At 39.4% G+C, this 20,016-nt stretch overlaps 1 protein-coding gene across 2 annotated transcripts in view; it reads right to left on the reverse strand.

Moving 5' to 3' along the window:
- The window catches only part of LOC136250167 (DNA-dependent protein kinase catalytic subunit-like), a 74,187-nt gene that overhangs the window by 303 nt on the left and 53,868 nt on the right, over positions 1 to 20,016 (reverse strand). For both annotated transcript variants that reach the window (XM_066042346.1, XM_066042347.1), the window contains 26 exons: positions 10,057 to 10,155; positions 9,900 to 10,008; positions 7,921 to 8,032; positions 7,814 to 7,867; positions 7,328 to 7,436; positions 7,143 to 7,199; positions 6,959 to 7,091; positions 6,773 to 6,874; positions 6,629 to 6,723; positions 6,281 to 6,431; positions 6,036 to 6,061; positions 5,848 to 5,982; positions 5,682 to 5,804; positions 5,452 to 5,628; positions 5,198 to 5,389; positions 4,849 to 5,062; positions 4,416 to 4,483; positions 4,239 to 4,361; positions 3,274 to 3,371; positions 3,124 to 3,213; positions 2,426 to 2,488; positions 2,306 to 2,377; positions 2,025 to 2,226; positions 250 to 438; positions 158 to 200; positions 24 to 108 (listed from right to left, as the gene is read on the reverse strand). In XM_066042346.1, coding sequence (XP_065898418.1) covers positions 24 to 108; positions 158 to 200; positions 250 to 438; positions 2,025 to 2,226; positions 2,306 to 2,377; positions 2,426 to 2,488; positions 3,124 to 3,213; positions 3,274 to 3,371; positions 4,239 to 4,361; positions 4,416 to 4,483; positions 4,849 to 5,062; positions 5,198 to 5,389; positions 5,452 to 5,628; positions 5,682 to 5,804; positions 5,848 to 5,982; positions 6,036 to 6,061; positions 6,281 to 6,431; positions 6,629 to 6,723; positions 6,773 to 6,874; positions 6,959 to 7,091; positions 7,143 to 7,199; positions 7,328 to 7,436; positions 7,814 to 7,867; positions 7,921 to 8,032; positions 9,900 to 10,008; positions 10,057 to 10,155 — 2,921 coding nt within the window. The remainder of the gene's footprint in view (positions 1 to 23; positions 109 to 157; positions 201 to 249; positions 439 to 2,024; positions 2,227 to 2,305; positions 2,378 to 2,425; positions 2,489 to 3,123; positions 3,214 to 3,273; positions 3,372 to 4,238; positions 4,362 to 4,415; positions 4,484 to 4,848; positions 5,063 to 5,197; positions 5,390 to 5,451; positions 5,629 to 5,681; positions 5,805 to 5,847; positions 5,983 to 6,035; positions 6,062 to 6,280; positions 6,432 to 6,628; positions 6,724 to 6,772; positions 6,875 to 6,958; positions 7,092 to 7,142; positions 7,200 to 7,327; positions 7,437 to 7,813; positions 7,868 to 7,920; positions 8,033 to 9,899; positions 10,009 to 10,056; positions 10,156 to 20,016) is intronic.

Genomic DNA, 20,016 nt, shown 5'->3' on the forward strand with positions numbered 1-20,016 from the left:
GTTACAAGTACATTATATCTTACTCCATTATATGAGCTGAGTTGTAGCCGAGAAGTTTCTTCTTAGCTTGGTCCACCTTCTCTCTGGGATACCATGTTTCATGAGTATCTATGATCATGTGATTAGCATGTGAGCAACATGTGATCATCACACTCACCAGGATCACCACCTTGAGTCTGTGCTTGTTTTCTAGCAAACATCTAAACAATTAAAGTATAATCACCAGACTGTGTGCCTTTGTAGTCAAACCTTCCAGTCTAGAGATGGTTCCTTCACAAACACATCCATTGTGTTCAGTAAAGTGTCAGGAGAGTAGCGTAGTGCTCTAAGGGTGTGGCTCATGCAGCTACGAAGTTCTCCTGACTCTGTGAGTGGTCGAAGAAGATTGATTATTTGTGGGGTAAGACGGAAAGGCATCAACTCGGGGAAAGGCAAAAACTGCAACAGAAAAACAAGTAAACATACATACACATGCCGATAAATTTTGAAGAAATAAAGAGTATACATAATTTTGCAGAATTCTAGGATTTACAAAAAAAAACAGAACTTGGTCCAAGATTACAAAGCTGCAAACTACTTGTCAAGTAGACCATGTATTGGACAAGTACACAGGATGGAATACAGCTTGGCAGCAGTAGCAGCTCATATCTCAGCTGGTAAGTAGCAGATAACACACTGACAAGGGCCTCACAACTGAGTTAAAAGCTAGGAACACTTGTGCTTAACTATAGCTGCTAAACTTGAAATGGGCAAAAATGTTGGAAAATTACTAGAGAAAAATTTTCATATAAAATATCTTTTAAGGATCATCTATCATTTTAGTAAGAGTACATCAGGGGGAAGGGGGTTACTCTTTTTCAAAGTGTTGATCTTAGATATAGCATCATATAAAAGGCTTCGCAGTTGATATTATCCCATTCTAGCAATTGATCAACCATGTATATATACAATTTAGTTTATATTCATGGTATTGCTATTGTAGATAATTATACTGTAATTTAGTATATTTGAATTATTTTGTAATTTGGTAATTACGTTGTTATGTACTGGTAACTATAACAAAGTGTGTCTATCGTGTTTTCTCACGTCCTTCATTATGGTTCGTGTAAGTGCTGGGTAATGCCCCATTTCAACTCGAAGGATACGCTATCTCTGGTAGCCTAAGAGTCCTTCAACGTTGCTTTAGAGTTGTTAAATATCTATAAAACTGAAAGGGAAGACCATTCACAAAGTATATAAAGAGTCACCACACCCGTATTTCAGACCACCAAGACGAAACCACCTCACAGCAAAGTTTATGTGTGTGGAAGTTTAATACAGAGCTTTCAATTCTTATATCCTGACTGCTTTTTACCATTTTAACATTTTTGCTCACGTGGGTGTGTACAGACAAACAAACATAGGTAGGTAGGTACACACACATGCACGCACGCACACACGCGTTAATACATAAACAATTTCAGTAAACCAGGCACGCACTGGCGCACACCTGTTAAAAAAAATTTAGCAGTAGTGATCAGTTATAATGTTGAAGGTGGGTTGCAACTGAATTCTGAATAATTGAATAATGTAGACAAGAAGTGTATACAGGGCTCCAAAATGATCTGTCAGTGCCTATGTTATGACATATCACAAGATGAAACAAAGATGAAGTGAGGAAAATTAACAGTGATTATTTATAGCATCAATATTGTTGGGAGGGAGGGGGAAGTAAAGAAGAGTACTCTCTCTATGCTTACGGAAATAAAAATTATGGATGATCCTCTAAGTTTTAGAAATGGCAAAATATCCAAAAAAAGTCTTTGAAATGTACCCACTATATTGTATAATAGGAAATTCTTGAAAACATTCGCAATTTTCTGTTTATTCATGAATATTTTCTCACTAGGACATAAAAAAGTATATGAATTAGCTTCCAATGAACAACTTGCAAATGTTTCCTTTCATGGAAATTTCCCATTGTATGGTATATGGCACACATACACACTTCACACATTTATCATGAATTACACAATACTACTCACTTGAGTAGCAGTCCCAAAGGCATGACCAAAATCTATTCCAACCACACCTCCAGTTGTGAGGTCAATCATGAAGTTTGACAAGTGACGATCACCAATCCCCAGTATGTACTGACACACACACAGACTAGCATATGTCTTTGTGAAGTGTGAGCGTAGCACTAGGAATGCTTCAGGAGATGCAGACAACTGGACAAACGCTCTCCTAACAATTATGATTTCATGATATGTTGTAGTTATGCTTTCAGTCAAGCACATATTAAATGATAGTAAACAGGTTTTACCTTAACAGGTTCCAGGGGAAACAAGCGACTTTCTTTTTATATTCTTTCTCTGTCTCCTCTCTGTTCACCTTCCTATGTCATAGGATAGTTACCATGGAGATATTGCTAGGTTACACTGACTTGTACATGTCCTTGTAGAAACCATACTTCTTCAACCATTCATTTTGTAGTTTTGGGGCATTGCTAAAGTGAAAGAAAGGTGTCTTAGTAAACATAGTAAAGGTCATGTGTCACAGGTGTGTAATATTATTGTGTGTGCTGGTAAACTTGGTATTGATAGCGATCTATATTATAGTATGTTCGCGTTGAGCTGAATCCTCAAAAACATTTAATAACTCATGGATGCGATTACACACTATCTTGAAATTTGGCTCATTTGTAGTACTGCTTGACCCGCTAAAATTATTTCAAAATCTTTTTGTTCAAATGTCTGACATAATATTTCCGGCCAATCAAAACTTTCACAATACATTCCGTATGGGGAAGCCATATAAGTACAGTGTCCATTACAGTCCTTTCCCGAACTTGTAATGGAGCCAAACCGTACGTATCTGTTGTTGACACCTTTGCTGTTACCACTAATCATCTGGTTGGCTGAAATGTTAACTCTGTTGAGAAAAAATCCACTTCTAATTTTTAGCTGTTTTTTCAGGATTCAGCTCAACTTGTACATACTATAGTTATATAGCTGTTGTGCTGCCAGAGTTCTGATTATCCTCACTTGGTTACAAGCTAGGTGTTGTCACAGTAACTAAATTTATGAAGCAAATAGATTTTCTCTAGAATTACAACATACTGAGGTGATCAACAATTTTTACCTGTAGCTCTTTAGTTCAGCTGCTGTCATGGCATTAACTAGAAAATCCTTCAGTGGTTTGGTATTATTGACCCATTCAATGACCCCTAGTCTATTAATAATAGTATCAGTTTATCACCTTATAACCATAACAAATTTGTGGTGTGCTTACCTTGGTGTCATTGGGATCACCTGATATGTCTTAAGGGAAAGTCCCCGTTGGCCACAGGCACTGTCACTCAATAGTATACTGTTCATGACAGTGAACAACTGAAACAATAACCATAAGAGGATAAGAGTTGTGACAGCAGTTAATGTGGCTGTAAACATTGCAGGGAACACCACTAATGAGTGTACTTAACAATGTACTCATTCGGTAAAACAATGGAAATCAGTTTGTGGCCAAATTTAAGAAATACAACATTAATTGAGTACACTGTGGCACTTCTAGTTTGCTCTAATGGTGGTCTTTTGCTGCAGTAGCAATTTCAACTATATGCATGTTTTGATTTATTGGCAGATACTAAGATTACCTTACTACATACATCAAGACAAAACTTAGCTGTATTAAATAGCGTATACGTAGATACAAAACATACAATTGCTACTGCAGCAAAAGACCACCATTAGAGCAAACTAGAAGTGCCACAGTGTACTTGATGCCTCACCAGGCATGACTCTAGCAGGTACTCCACCTGTATAATGATAATAGCAGCACCTGACTTCTCAGGATTGTTGTTTCCTCAACTAAAGTAAACTGTTTGACTGAACACCAGTATCCAAATTGCTTGAAAAACTGCTTGAAAAATGTGGTGGACATGAATATTGCTCTTCTAGCAGAGACTCATTGCAGCTTTTTATAAGCTCATGCATTTTAACAAGCAAATTCACAAGCAATCTCTCCAAAAATTATAAGCACATGTGCTTAACAACCCAAGTCTACGGTACAAGCTGGTACAAACTAATCGGATAAAAATCTTTTATCAATTCTATGCCAGAACCCACAGAATAAAACTTAATGGTTAAACACTATGAACTTGACAAGTAAAAATGCCAATAATACAATCATTCCTGCTATGCAGAAACTGGGAATACTACTGGAGAGTGAACCACAATGATCACTAAACACCTCAACACCTGTTCAATACGTTGATCCAGTCTCAAGTCCTCTCCACCCTTCACAAGGAACATATACTCCTTCTCATCATCTCCTCTAATAGTAATCCTCTTTGGCTTCCTGATGGAGCTCAGTACTAACACCTGATATGGTGTGGAGGTGATGTATAGGAGTGACCATCAGTGTGTGTGCCTCACCTTCTCATCAAAACTAGCTATTTTCACATGATATTCTGGTAGAGGCTTTCTGTCCCCTGTGTACTGACCTGCAGGATTAACATGTGGGTGGGGCACATCAGTGTCAGTGGGTGGGGCACATCAGTGTCAGCATAGAAAGTTATGTACTAGTATTAATTGCATTATAGTAAAACAGAATGAAGAAGAAATGGAGACTGAAGAAGTAAAGACTTTTGAAGTACTGGCAATCTGACAGCAATCTCATGTGCTACAGCCTTAGTATATAATTCATCAAATCACAGGCCACTAAAAATTAAGCTTGTATTATTCCCATGTTACAAAATTTACCTTCAAAAGAGGGCAATTTGTATACAAAAGTAAAAATGTACACACCATAAAAGGTGTAGGTCCTACTTGCTCCTTAAACTTAAATTCTGAAAGTGCCCAACCTTACCTGGCACTTCAATGGTGAACTGATAACTACTGGATTGAAAGTTCTGCAGCCATGGAGAGTACTCCTTCAGAAGACCAGCCCCCTCACACTTCTTCAGTCCATGTTTCATCCCTTCCTGTAGCTGGTTGATCTGTTGATCATACTCCCTTAGCTTCATCTTCACTAGCTTGTCACCACTCTTCCCAAACACTGTGTCTACTTTCTTGACATAATCCTAACAAGATAATGTGGACAAGATATCACACTGCTTTGTAAGACATAATATATGTTTAGTGTAATGCAATGTGTGTAAGTGTATATGCATGTAAACACTAACAGAGCTCATGGTCACAGTGGCTCAAATGGTTACCTGAGCAAATTTCTTCTGTTTCAGTCCAACAGTTAGAGAGGATGATGCATACAGAGAGTCACTACTTGACTCCCATGACTTGTGGTCCAACAATTGGCTATATAGCTGTTGCCACACCTTCTTGATTTGTGCAGGATCTCTCTGTGTTGTACTACACTCCAACAATGGCCTCAACTCATTCTGACACAAATCCTATAAGTTGTATTAACAATGACATGAATGATGTCACAGTGATGACACTAGATATCACACACCTTAAATACCAGCTCAGGAGATGTCAGCTGCTCTAAAGCATTGATAAAGTCATCCACTAGAGGACAGTCCAGTAAACTCTTCAGCTGGTCAACAGCTAGTTTGTTAGCTCTAGTAACATCATCAGTTGCATTGAACTGTAAACCACTAGTGCTGATTTTGAGTGGGTAGCACAGGGCCTACAAACATGGGGTGGGGTAAAAGGGTTGCATATAATAATAGCCACGCCTACCTGGGGATACTCTGTGGCTATTGAGATGAGAATGTCATGCACGGCCATGCCCTCTGATTTATCCAATAGTGCGACCATCTGGTTAATCCAGCCAATGAACATCCAGCAAGGAACTTCCTTAGCCTGTGTGACGCCATAAAAGCTGAGAGGTTACCTTACTATTCACCTTAGCCTGGAACAGCTTCCTGGTCTCAGGGTGTTTCTCAACTAGCTGTAGTAGCCGTGGAAATAGTTGCATTGCTGTGGATGATCCCAAACGCATTGCCTTCAGCAAATGAGACACCATCACTGACGGAAATTGCTAAGAGGTCATGATGAAACATTGATGCATTGATGTAACAATCACTACCATACCTTGATATCCAACCCACTGGACTGACCTACACAGAGAAGAAAACAGTAAATGCTGCAGGGTTCAGCAAAATTGATTGATTATACAACAAATCCTCCATGACGATGTAAATGTGACCATCTAAAGTCAAGTTTGCGTGACATTTTGTACTATAAATGGCAAACAGGCACGGCCTATTAAAGATATACTCTGCATGCAGTAGTGCTGTTGAGTAACAACACATTAAGTACCACCACCACACACATACCATCCTCCTCAGCCAGTAACATTTTATTGCACCAGTTGCTCATGGCTAGTAGAGCATCCACTAAACTGGCAGTGCCACCAGATATCTGGTGATCTTTGCTGGTGGCGGTCTTGTAAGAAGACAATGTCCTCAAGTTCAACTTGTGAGCAAGCTAATGACAGACAAAGATAATCAGTAAACATTGATAGGTATAACCTGCATGATATGGGCAACTTGGGACCAACCAGTAATGTAAAGGTGCCCTAATTTTCCAGACCATTTTATGTACTTTGGGACCTTGACCAAGTGTCTGAATTATATATGTGTCCTCAAGTGTCCAGGTTCCTCATCACTACATCACACACTAACCTCAGTTGAGGAAACTTGCTCCATTTTCTTACCAGTAATGCCAGCAGCAGTCGTCAAACGACGAACTAACTTGACGTCAACAAGTAGCTGATTACCTGTGTCATGTGATCAGCTCATGTGATCCAGACTAACCCCACCCCTTACCATAACTGGCGAGTGCCTCAGCAACTAGCTGTTGTGTGTTGCCTAGCAACATGAAATGCTTTCTCTTGAGTGAGTCTGGAAGTGATGCTTCTGTATGACTTCCTATGATCACATGATCGCATTATGAATAGAAATACCCATATTAATAAAATATTTTTGAAATGCCTAATTCACATCCAGTCATACCTAGCCTATCAAATAATGGAACAACGTCATGTATCCATTTTGTGGGTGTGGCTGATGTTTGAGCTTGCTGGAGTCGCAGCTCAACCACATTGTGTAGCAGCAACAGTGGTAGTTCTGACTGGCCAATCAGATGCTACAAATTATTGCAACAATAACCCCACCTATCATATGACTAATCACTCACCTCATCTATTGATTCTTCCGTTATCTTCAAATAACGTACAGCAACTTCATAATTTGACTGTAGAACACGACAAAGAAAGAAAGAAAAAAAAACAATTATTAAGATCCAAAATCTAGCTCATGTTCACCAGAGCTAAAATGAGTTTACATATTCTCTAAAAACTGTGTTCCCCACCCACTGCTCACCTGCAACCTAGCACTGTCAGCCATCTGCAGGTAGAACTCCACCATGCTAGTGTTCACTTTGACCTCTAGGTCACTGACTGAAGTGTTCTCAGAATCCATCGAAGATACACTAGGAGAGATATCAGTAACTGTCAATGCCTTTATTCAATTTGGAGTACAAGATATTTTGGTATCAAGGATTCCATCTAGATTCTGACCCAAACTGGATCATCCTAGAAATCCACTGCTCCACCAGTAGTATACCACTGGACCAATCATTTCAATTCTCAATCACCTCAATTCTGAAGTGTATTAGCCACCAAACTGAACTGGTGATGAGAAAATGTCCAGAGCAGAAGCTATAAGGTGTGGAGGTTATTTTGTGTATGAGTTGGACTAATGGCTTGATTTGAGCCCTCAAATACTTGTAGTATCATTATTACTGCAAACAGTAACTGTTTGGCTTATTAGCAGTATCCCTAACAACAAAGTCAACACTCTTTGTACCTGTCAGAATAAGAGTCTTTGTAGGACAATAAAATCTTCTGCAACATCACACGCCTGCAGGATGGGATGTGGCTAGAATAACACAAAATAGGTGTGGCTGGGATCACCTGACACTGATGACATCATCCCAGATAGAGAGGGGGTCTAGTTTAGGGTGTGGACTACGTTGTCTCCATCCCTCCAACAATTGGTAGAGTGGCCTCGTTGAGTGGAAATTGTCTGGATAAAGGGAAATGTTACTGAATGGATAGCTAAAACAAAAACTCTCAAGGATCACACACATTAACTCTTCATATACGTAGCTAAATTTCAGATTGGCTAAGCATTAAACTATTTAAAGCTCACTAAATTATTTTTACAGTAGTACTTTGCTTAAGGTTACGGTATAGTCACGGGCAATCATTCAAAATTTTGAATGCCTATTGATTCTTTTTGAGAAGACCATAAAACCAGTCTAACAGCGTGAAAAGTTTCAAATGAAGGTGAAGCCCTTCATATTTAATGTTTTTATGTAGCTACAGTGTAGTTTGAGGCAGGTGAACACTACAATTGTTGTAGTAACACAAGTAAGCCAGCCCGTACATCGCTCAGTTCCAGCTGTCACTACCATGTTTTTCCGCCGCCAAATACAGCAAAAGCTGTAGGTTGTATTGGCATTTCTAGGGCATAGTGATACTGTATATTAAATTTGTTAGGTCCTGTGGAAGCGTTTTTGGCGTGTTTCTCCCCAGTGACTCGGATACAAGCCTTCAAAGAGCTTGTTTCACCTGAAAAAACTATTAAAAGTTCAATAAAACGTCTATACTACCAGTAACTTAAAAAATCGCTTCCACAGGACCTAGATATTTTAGTTGTTTAGCCACTTGTGTTGAAATTATAAGGATTCAGTAATCTGTTAGTCTGGTTTTTGGCGGCGACCACACACCCAAGAACAGTCGTTGTTCTGTAGTAAAAACAAACAAGTTAAGGTTACGGGATAGTTTAAAATGCGTGGGCGGAACAAATTACCAAACCTGCTTTAAACCAAGCAGGGATAAATAATTTCAACAACTGTGTTGTGTTAGCAATACAACTAATTGTGCTTGTTTGTTTTTACTACAGAACAACGACTGTTCTTGGGCGTGTGGTCCACAATAGAGCAATGTTTTATAAAAACCCACCGCCAAAAACCAGACTAACAGATTACTGAATCCTTATAATTTCAACACAAGTGGCTAAACAACTAAAATATCTAGGTCCTGTGGAAGCGATTTTTTAAGTTACTGGTAGTATAGACGTTTTATTGAACTTTTAGTAGTTTTTTCAAGTGAAACAAGCTCTTTGAAGGCATGTATCTGAGTCACTGGGAAGAAACACGCCAAAAACGCTTCCACAGGACCTAACAAATTTAATATACAGTATCACTATGCCCTAGAAATGCCAATACAACCTACAGCTTTTGCTGTATTTGGCGGGGGAAAAACATGGTAGTGACAGCTGGAACTGAGCGATGTACGGGCTGGCTTACTTGTGTTACTACAACAATTATAGTGTTCACCTGCCTCAAACTACACTGTAGCTACATAAAAACATTAAATATGAAGGGCTTCACCTTCATTTGAAACTTCACGCTGCTAGACTGGTTTTATGGTCTTCTCAAAAAGAATCGATAGGCATTCAAAATTTTGAATGATTGCCCGTGACTATACCGTAACCTTAATAGAAATGCATAAATTCTGGAAAATCTCTCAACTACTACAATCTAAGCACCCAGAAAAGCCAGTATCAGAGAGAGAAGTGAATGTGTGAACTCTCCCTAATGGATTTGTATGGTATTGCTAAACATGTTTCACTACACTTTCATGTCAAATCAAAAGTACATATTTAATATACAGTTATGGCATTTAAATTTTTCGGCAGGTGGCTTGAGAGAATGTTATTAAGGAAAATAAGCAAGGAAAATTAAGGGCTCAGGTAAACATGAACAGGCTATATGTGAAACAATTCTCACAAATTTTTTATGCAATCTAGCAAATTCTAGTACATCTTTACAAACAAATGAATGCTACAAAGAACAAGCACACACATCCACAACACTACTATGTACCCTTCTTAGCCACAAACTGCAGATATTCTTTCATCTCCCTCAATTTCTGCAGACTGTGGAGCCGGCTGTGGTGGGCGGAACTCAACAAGCTGTTCAAATTGGACCAGTCCTGTGAGAGCACCTATAGCAACTGATTCACAAACAAGCAGGGGAATACCCTAATAAACTGTTGATAGCTGTTGTCAATGTAGTAGTTAGCCCGATCATTATCATTTTGTAGCAGGTAGAACAATGCCAGCTCATCAGAGTAGTTGTTCTGCAAAATAACATGTAAGCTCCACCAGAAAGAAACTTAAAAAAAAAGAAGGCCTACAGCCCGTGTATACATATAGTAGGGTGCCAGAATTTTGACATAGAAAATGTTTTTACGTATGGAACCAGACCTGTTGGGACCAAAAATCTTTGTTCTTACCATGAAGGTTTTTTCTATTGAAGCTTCAAATTATTATATAGTATTGTAGTACTGTATAGTTGGGATCATGTACATGAAGGTTAGCATTTTCTACCAAAAAACCTCACCTTTCCTCTTGATGACTTGATAGTATTGGCTAGGTATAATCTAGCCAGCCATGTGTTTTTATTAGAAGGAACCAAAATGCTTTCAACACGTTTCTATAGAATTTCTATATTTAACCAAATTTTCTAATTGACTAACCAACTAACTAACTGACTGATACCTTCAGGTATGCATAACTCAACTATAGTTATATGTTGTACCACCGTCTTTAATATCCTGCATCAAAATTTAATTATAGGTCCTGTGTGGTTGCCATGAGTTGCATATGCTAGTGAAATGTATCTAATTGTCACAGACTGAGCTAGTAAGATTTGTGTAGTTTGGGGACAAGTTTGTTAAGTTGGTTTCTTAGTCACTGGTGGACATAGGATTGCTTCTATGACGTCTAGTCAACCAGTTTTAGCAACTGAGGTGAGTTCATCAAATTAACTCCACTTCACAGTGTACAAATGCACCAGTCATCCATATTCTCGTGGGCAGGTACCAGTGACCCATACTGGAGGCCTCTCAATGGTTTCCATGGATGTTGAGTCTATTCCTGGACAACAAGCTCAGCAGGCATACCTCAGTGCTCATCAATCACAGGTGGATCTATTCCATTCTGCAAGTCAATTTGAGTATTAGAGCTTGCAAGCAAAACATTAAAGTTGGGTCTGCTGTCTTTATAGGTCAATGGGAGATGGTACACCAAACAGAGTGCGGAAACAAGGACAGTGAGGAACAAGTCACATAGCATGAAGGCAGTAAATTGTTTAAATTATAATCTTAAACAATTAATTATTTGTCAAGTCACTGGCCTGGTTTGCCTGCTTTTGCATACAGGCTGAACTGTTTGATGTAGTCAAACTTTTACAAACAGACCAAAAAACTGAATTTGTCTGAAAGCACTGAAGATTACATTACAATACACTTCTGTTCATGTCTGTCATCTGGGGGCAAGAAACCAATAGCATCAGAGAATCTTATCCGACTTTATGGGTCAAGCTTTTCTGGCAAAGGTGATAATCAGCTAAGAAGGATACAGTCAATTAAGATTGCCTCTGCTGCACCAATTCTTTGAAGAACAGTGGAGGTAATTAACCCTTGGGGTGCTGAGGGTTACTGTAGTTGTCTTGTGCGGCTGTGCAAATTTGTTGTTACCACTTAAACTGCTGCGTACTTTATTCATAGGTAAAAACAAGGTGCCATTAGGCTTCTCTTGATGAGTTTAACAAATGAAACATGTAAATTGCTCCACAAGAGCTTTATTCAATGTGATATTTGCTATTCGTCTTGGCCTTCCTCACTTCTTGATGAACTCTCGATGTACAAAAGTGATAACAATAATTCTTGTAGTGTATTACATCTAGTGATACTCCACTGATACAGACCAGGGATCGACAAACTCGATAAAACCAGGGACGAAATTTTGTAAGATTTCAAGATTTCCATGCATAAGCCCAGTGATCTACAACATCAGAAAACATTTCAGGACAGGCTTCTTGTGGGTCCCTAGGATTTAGACTAGAAGCTTCTTGGCTCTTTAACTTATTAACAAGCCTTCATGGATCACATGGTTGGTAACCCTATACGGTAAAAATAGAGTGCACTATAGGTGAATTTACGATTTACGCATAACTCTATGTGATTTTTAATTCCGTGATACTATCTGCCATTTTGGATGTGTTCTTGTAGCATGTAGTTGTTTTTGTAGTGTCTTGTAGCAGTGGATTTGTTTAGACTGCTAAATGGATTGTAAGGAGTGTGGATTAGTTAATTACTTTGTATGAACAATAAAGCTGTCCGAGTATGCCTCAGTGTTGCCAAAATTAGAGAAGGCACTCTACACAGAGAAACTTGTTGGTATTAAGTGCAATGTTGGCCATTACATCAGTTGTGGATCTCTACCAGTGGTGGGCTACACGAATATATACGATTACCTTGTATGTAGCAGTAATGCTTGTATGTAGCAGTAATGACCGTTCTTGCGACGGCAAACCAGCTAACGCGTTCGAAAGATGCCTTCAGAATGGTGTTTGCAGAGGGATGGATGAGCACGTTGCGGACTAAGACATGGGCAAGTACTGTAATTATAAAAGGGGAAGTCAAGCCATCGCAGTGAAGCAGCATGCTGTATATACAAGCTGTGGAGAAGAAGAGTGGCAAGGTGATCAGTGAATACTGTACTGTCTGAGGTGTGTAACCATGTTGGTGTTGTGTTATACATGTGTATGCACAAAGCAGCACAACCACAATCATGTACATCATTGCCTAATCAGTGGCTGCTGCAAAGAAGGTAGTTTCACCAGTTCCCATGAAGGAAGTGAGTTTTTCCCTACCCAAAGTAAACCACTGCAAGTCAATGATTTAGCAACCAAAATCATTTAAGCATAGCGTAAAGGATATCTAATCTAGAACTGAGGAGTGATCAGGAAGATTTTTATGCAAGAATGAACAATGAGCTTGGTTACCACCTTAACATTCTGTCCATCCACCACAAGTTTAATGACCCATTTGTACCAGTATCACAGAAAGTACAGCTTCCACCACTAATCTCATCACTGTTTGATCCATCCAAGATGAATCTATCATATGAAGCGTTACTGACAGCAGCAAAGATTGTGAAGGGTTCTTATAAAATTGTCAACAAAGATTAAGAAACCTTAGAGGAAGCCATAAGACAACAAGCAAGATGCAAGTTATGGGAAGTGCACAGAGCAGGTAGAGTGACTGCTAGCAATCTGAAAGCTGCAATGTGAACAATCCATCCAAATTGTTGATTAAGAAAAAGCTCAGTGAGTTTTACAACATGCAAACAATGGACTGCCCATTAAAAACTGAAAGGACTAGCTATTTAGTGATATTATAGAACTAGATATAGTTGATCATGGTGCTGCTTTTCTCCAAAAAAAAAAAAAAGAAGCAATACACTTTGGTGAGAAGATGAACATCACAGTACAGTTTTTTCAGGGAGGATCAGCTATTTCCAGAAGAATTGCAATGCTTTACTGATTTTAGCATAGAATGAGAACACAAGATAATCTTAGTGCAACAGAATTGCATCACATCTCTATAGAAATATTTTCAAACCAGATTGTTGCAGAAACCTTTATTTGAACTTACTTAGTATATCCAATGCTAAGTACCAGACACTTCACATTCATCAAATGCTGTCTATAACAATGACTGAAGTACTATACCACTTTTAGTTTCTCCATTGTTTCACTGCTAATCCAACTTAAAATTCTTAATTTGTGACCGGGCCTGTGAAAACAGAGTATGTGACCACAAACTACACTCAATTACACAACAGATCATATCCCACAAAGATTCTATAGCTCAGTATTCACAATTCCACGGTCATTAAAGATCCTTATCTTGTACAACACCTATAGTTCTTGCAGCTTTCACAGTTGAGGGAAATACCACTTTATCTGGAGAGTTCTGGATAGCTTTAATGTACAAGCTGAGAATGACATAGTACTACAATCCATCAAAGATCAAAATTCTACATTATCATACCAGATCTAATGGACCAAAAATGGATGTTCACTTTAACTGCTACACTGCATCATATGTTATCAGGAATAGTTAACTAAAGATCAAAGTGATTCATGCACCACAAATGGAAAAATGACATGCATATCAAGGAAGCCTTGGAATTTGTAGATCCAGACATAATCATATATCATGATTTTGTGGTGTTTATGGCCAAAGCAAATTTTCATAAGAGATCTTACTGTCCAGGAAAAACAATGTTGCCCAGATGGAACACCTGTACCATACTACCATTAGAAACTTGGATACGTTGTATATCCGTCCACAAAACCCCAGAGAGAAAGTTGCAAAATTGTGTTGTGAGCAAACAGAATTTCCCAGAAGCAACCAATGAAAAAGATATCCCTTACTTTCCCCATGAACATGAAGCAGTTACTGCAGGTGACCATGACTTCACCAAATGTTCACTAGTTCTAAGTGTCAATGTTAAATGTCATCATATCCAAAATCTTCAGGACAATGGGCAAGTGTACTAAAAGGATGCAGCTTTTCAACCTTGCAACATTACATGATATGCTAAAATGTATATCTTTATTCAAGAAATGGGATATAAGCACATACCGTTACTGCATTCCAATGATAGATCGGATAACTATCTCAACTCTCCTTGATTGCACTGTTTTATAAATCTAAGTTTAAACATGCTGATAGCTTGTAGAACAGCTTGCAGACATTCATGAAGAAATCTTGCAGAATACATCATTAATTTAGTCTCCATTGTGTTGGAGCTAAAGGCAGGGACAATCTATTGCATCTGAAAGATACAAAAAGCACACACCAATGGCATTTAAATGATCACAACCTTTGAACTATATAATTCTGTTTCTACTGAGGAGATCAAAGCATTTTGAGAAGCATTTCTTCAACAATGAATACCACAAAAAAGTCTATTGAAGACAGACAAGCCTGATCTTCAGCCTATATTGAACACTGTTGCAAAGCTATACACTATATTTAGATCAAGTGAAACAATGTGGGAACACAGCGTGCAATATCCGCAATACAAGCCAGTTTGCTACATATACAATGTGAAAAGTGTGACTTTTGCTCCCAATAACTTCTATTCACTAACTAACTAACTAACTAACTAACTAGCCAATGCCTTGTACTAAGAAACAAACAACTGTTTAGGGATCTGCAGCTGAGTAAGCAGCTTTCAACCGTTCTCACTCACTTTTGTGGCCAACTGCACTTGCTGCCTGCTGAACTCCTACAATTGCAACTAAGCACTAGGAATTGAGTTACTACAGGCAACAAGGCTATACAACTTCTTCACCCCCACAGGTGAACACTCGCAGCTAGGAAACAAAACAGCTCCTCATTTCTAGCATACCCAGCAGTTTCAGAGCTCCAACCTCATTGACCACAACAACTGTAACCTTCTCCTCGACAGCAACAGGAGCTAACCAAAATTTTAATTTGGCATGCAGGGAGCATGAGAGGGGCAACCACAAGGGTAACAGCAATAGGGTACTGGCCCAGATCCATCTCTTCTTCCTCCAATTCCAGCATGCCTGCATGCTTGCATTATTGCAGATTTGATTTCAATAATTTAATTACCTTTGCCATGTTTCCGGGTTGTGACGTGCAACCTTTTTGGTCAGCGCAAACACAATGCCTCATTTTTCAGATGTACACAGACGGTGGTGAGTTGCACCTCCCACCAATCTCCACGCCCACTTGTAAATCGCCTCTTTTCTGCATGGAATATGTATGTCAACACCTTGTTATCTAAGACAAGCACTGCATTGCTTAATCTGCAACTGCCAATAACATCATGGATGATGTACGACATTAAATTCCGAACACTAGCTGGTAGTTTTCCTACACTGAGCTTGGATTCCCTGCATTTCAGATCTATGGATGGAATGCATGGCTAACTCCAGGACCACTGCCCACGTCCACACTGCAACAGCACAAATAATTTCCCAGATTGTTGTCCCTTTTGTGCAGGTGCACTTCCAGCTCAGCATAGTGGACTCCTATCCAATGGACTGGCCAGAAACCCTCATCCCCCCTACCACCATCCCAGCCATCAACCACCTCCAGTGCACTGTTTGCCAGCCATCAACCACCTCCAGTGCACTGTTTGCCAGCCATCAACCACCTCCAGTGCACTGTTTGCCAGCCATCTTTATCCAACTCAACCAATATGCCAATCTGCAGAGACTTCAACAACCTTGGATTGTGCAAATAATCCTGATTGTGTCACATCTGCGAGCAATGTTATGACCCCCTCACACACACACACCATTTCTAACTCTCCACCTATAATTGAGCAGGGTCCATGCACCCCAATATGACCACTCACTCTTGAGTGTGAATTAAGCAAACAACTGGCCAAAGCTTTTGTTAATCAGCTCCTACAAGATATCCAACGGGGATGCTCCATTGCCTATTTAGGTCCCGCACTGTTGTAATCAGCCTTCACCTACCCGACTATTCCAGATGAGGCAATCGGTAAGGAGTGCTTAAACAGTTGTATTTTAGGTCCCTTTGATTATCTCCCTTTACGCTTTAGCATTGTACCCAAGCACGATGGTGGCTGGCATACAATTTATTTCCTGTTAGCCCCTTCAGGTTGTAGTGATAATGATTTTATAGATTCCAGTACATACACACTTTCATACTGCTCTATAGACGAAGCATACTCAATGGTCAATAGTTTGGATCCAGGAACCTTGACCTAAAGAATGCTTTTCACCTTATCCCAGTCAGACAACAGGATTGGAATCTTCTCGGCATCTGCTGGTGAGGCAACATTGCCTTTCAGTTTAAAATCAGCTCCTTGTATTTTTAATCGCCTTGCCTTAGCTATCCATTGGATTCTACATAACAATTACCATGTCCAATACCTGCTCCACTATCTTGACGATTTCCTGAAAGCATACCCCAGACTGTACTAGAAACCTTGAAGTAATGCTATCCCTCTGCCATCAAACCGATGCACCCATTAAGGTAGAGAAGTTTATCTTTCCTGATTGAGAATAACATTCTTGGGCATTGTTGTGTTCATGACAGCCAGTATATCTGAAGATTGTAAGTCAGCACTACCTCAAGAAATACAGACAACCATGTAACTGGAGGAATGCACCAAATGTCATTTGCTCTCCCTCATTGGGAGATTGTCATTTGCATGTAAAGTGGTCCCTGCAGGTTGCATATTTTGCAAAGATTGATCGACCATAGCACAACTGTCACACACCTCCATCACTTCAATGCCATCACTTGGGAAGCCAAACTTGATCTCATACGGTGGCTAGACTTTTTGTCAGGTTGGTCTGGCACATCACTGATCCTCAACATGCAGTGGACTAATAGACCTAAAATGAATCTTTACACTGACGCCTCATGCTCTGAGGGATGGGGTGCTTTCTGGAGTGGCAGATGGCTTCAAACCCACTGGACACCAGCACAATTAAGCATACCCACAGTATGGAAAGAACTCTTTGCCATTGTCAACACCCTCAATTTCTGGGACCACTTGTGGACCAAAAGAAGGATATTGTTCTACTGTGACAACCGTTCAATCATGGACATCTGGCGAAAGGGTTCCACATGCAACACGGCAACCATGGCATTGGTTTGTTTATTGTATTTTGCAGCCCATTACCACATTAATGTAATTATCACCACACATATACCAGGTGTAATTGTATTGCTGACTCTTTATCTCGTTTTCAGAATCAATGATACCGTGCATGGCCGACCACATCCTTTCTGCACCTTGCAGTAGTTTATTCAACTCAGTGTAGTTCCATCCACCTAGTCAACAGCTTCCTGCAGTTTTGCGGTCAGTACTAGTACCATATTTCCCCCTTACCCTGCTTCAAGCCTAATGCTCAAGTACTTCAGTGTCAACATGTTACCTACAAAACAATAAAAGTCTACTTAGTGGGGATCCACCTGGCCCACTTGGAGCAAGGTCCTACATCTGATGAACCACTCGGCCTTGTGATAAGAAGTATACACCACTCCCCAAGGTGATTCCAAACACCAGGGACTTCCAATTACTACAAACCTGCTGCAGACTTTAAAAGACAACTTCGTAACTCAAATCTTACACTTCTCGAGCAACGTATCATGTGGGCTGCTTTCACGATTGTATTCTATGGTTTCCTCAGAGTTGGTGAATTTACTAATTCAGTGACAGATTCTGCTACACTATGATGGTCATACATTCGACTTACAGCTAACAACCTATCTATCCTAATATGGCAGATCCATTTCGCAAAGGTCATATTCTCCATATTGCAGCAACTGGTACATCAACTTGTCAAGCCAGTACTCCAGCATGATCCCTAACCATGATTGTTTAGGGTCTGTATTTGCAGCAAGCCAGTTTTTACCTCAAACACGCATAAACTTGACTGATACATTTGCCACCTATACCTACTGCGGCAAGCTGACCTCCATTCGCAAGCCACAGTTATAGAATAGGGGCAGCCACTACAGCAGCAGCAGCAGCAGAGGGTTTTAGATTGGCCAATCAAGTCTCTGGGTTGGTGGAGTAGTGAGGCATACTTGACTTATGTTCATTGCCCTTAAGAGGTTGTTGAACAATACCCATCTTGGCAAGAGCTAATAACAACCATGGGTAAATTGTAATTATGCATTAACACCTACAGAGTATATTATATATGAACACCTACACCATCAGATTACAATTTAGATTATGTTATCATCATGTCAGATTGTAATAAACTCTGTGTAATGTGTTGATGTGATTTGTTTCATAACATGACAGGCGTAATGCGCTGTCACAATGCAATGTGAGTAATGTGCTGTGTAATATGTTGTCACAACATGATGCGTTATGATATGACTGGTGAAATGTGCTGTTACAATGTGATGTGGGTATGTGTTGTCACAATGCAATGTGTGTAGGACATTACATGTGTAAGGTGGTATATTGATGTGATGTGTGTAATGTGTTGTCATGATATGATGTACTAAAAGACATGACTATGTGTTACAAGTCTACAATGTATGACATAAGTAGAATGTCTAAGGTGATAACACGCTCTGAATCAGCCTCCAAATTTCCCCCAAATTATGTGTTCCCCCTGTATGTTCATTATGTGTTATATATGTTTGTGGTCAATCAAGGTCTGTTCTCAGTGTTGTAAGGTTACAGAGCCAGGTGTGGTGGAAGGGAGGTATGTGTAGGTAAGCATGTCATATTGTGTAGTAGAGATGTTTAGTTGTGCTTGTGGCATGACCTAGGAAGGTTATTGCAGCACGTTAACAGTACAACCATATCTAGAAGGGAACTGCTAATCTCAATGTGAAAACTGTGTGTTTGAAGTCAAAAGTAAAGCTGCAGTCAAAGTAACTAGACATACTTCTTGTGTATCTCTGTAATCATATAAATGTATATTGACAGAGCTGTTTTCTTATACATACATCTGTATATGACTAAACTTTTAAAGTTCTTGTACATTACCAGTATGATTTCATGCTTGCTTATCCTAGGAAAGGGAAACAAGTGACATATTGATGATGGTCTTAATGTTACAGGCTTGGATGTGTCTTTCTGTCTGCATTATGGATGTACCTTTGTCCTCCTTTGTGTTGCATTTTTTCTCTCCACTAGTACATAAGTGTTAATTCGTGTGTAGCACAATAACGATTTCTTGTACTGGCTATTATGTTTATAACGGGAATTGTCTATAAATTCAGTAGGTACTATAGTGAATGGATTGATCGCAGAGAATTCTGTTCTCCACATGTACACAGTACTATGTAACAGAAGCAACATAGCTGAAAACAAAACAAAATAGCCAATTAGCATGATCAAGAGTTCATAATATATATACTGACAAGAGTATCCTACTCTCATATACCCCTGTAGAAGCATATCGTGAAGTTATGACATAACGACAAGATGTTGTAGTTTGTGACGTACGAGCAGCCGTAAAAGAGTAAGAATTGTTAGCACCATTTCACACTTGCGACACTCAGGATAGCCGTATTCGTGAATGGCCTAGTAAGAAATGCCTACGAAGCAGTCTTAACCTGTGAAGGAACGATTGTAGCTAGTTGAGAAATGCTTAGAGCTGG

The sequence above is a fragment of the Dysidea avara genome, chromosome 3 (genome assembly GCF_963678975.1).
Source record: "Dysidea avara chromosome 3, odDysAvar1.4, whole genome shotgun sequence".
Lineage (NCBI taxonomy): Eukaryota > Metazoa > Porifera > Demospongiae > Dictyoceratida > Dysideidae > Dysidea > Dysidea avara.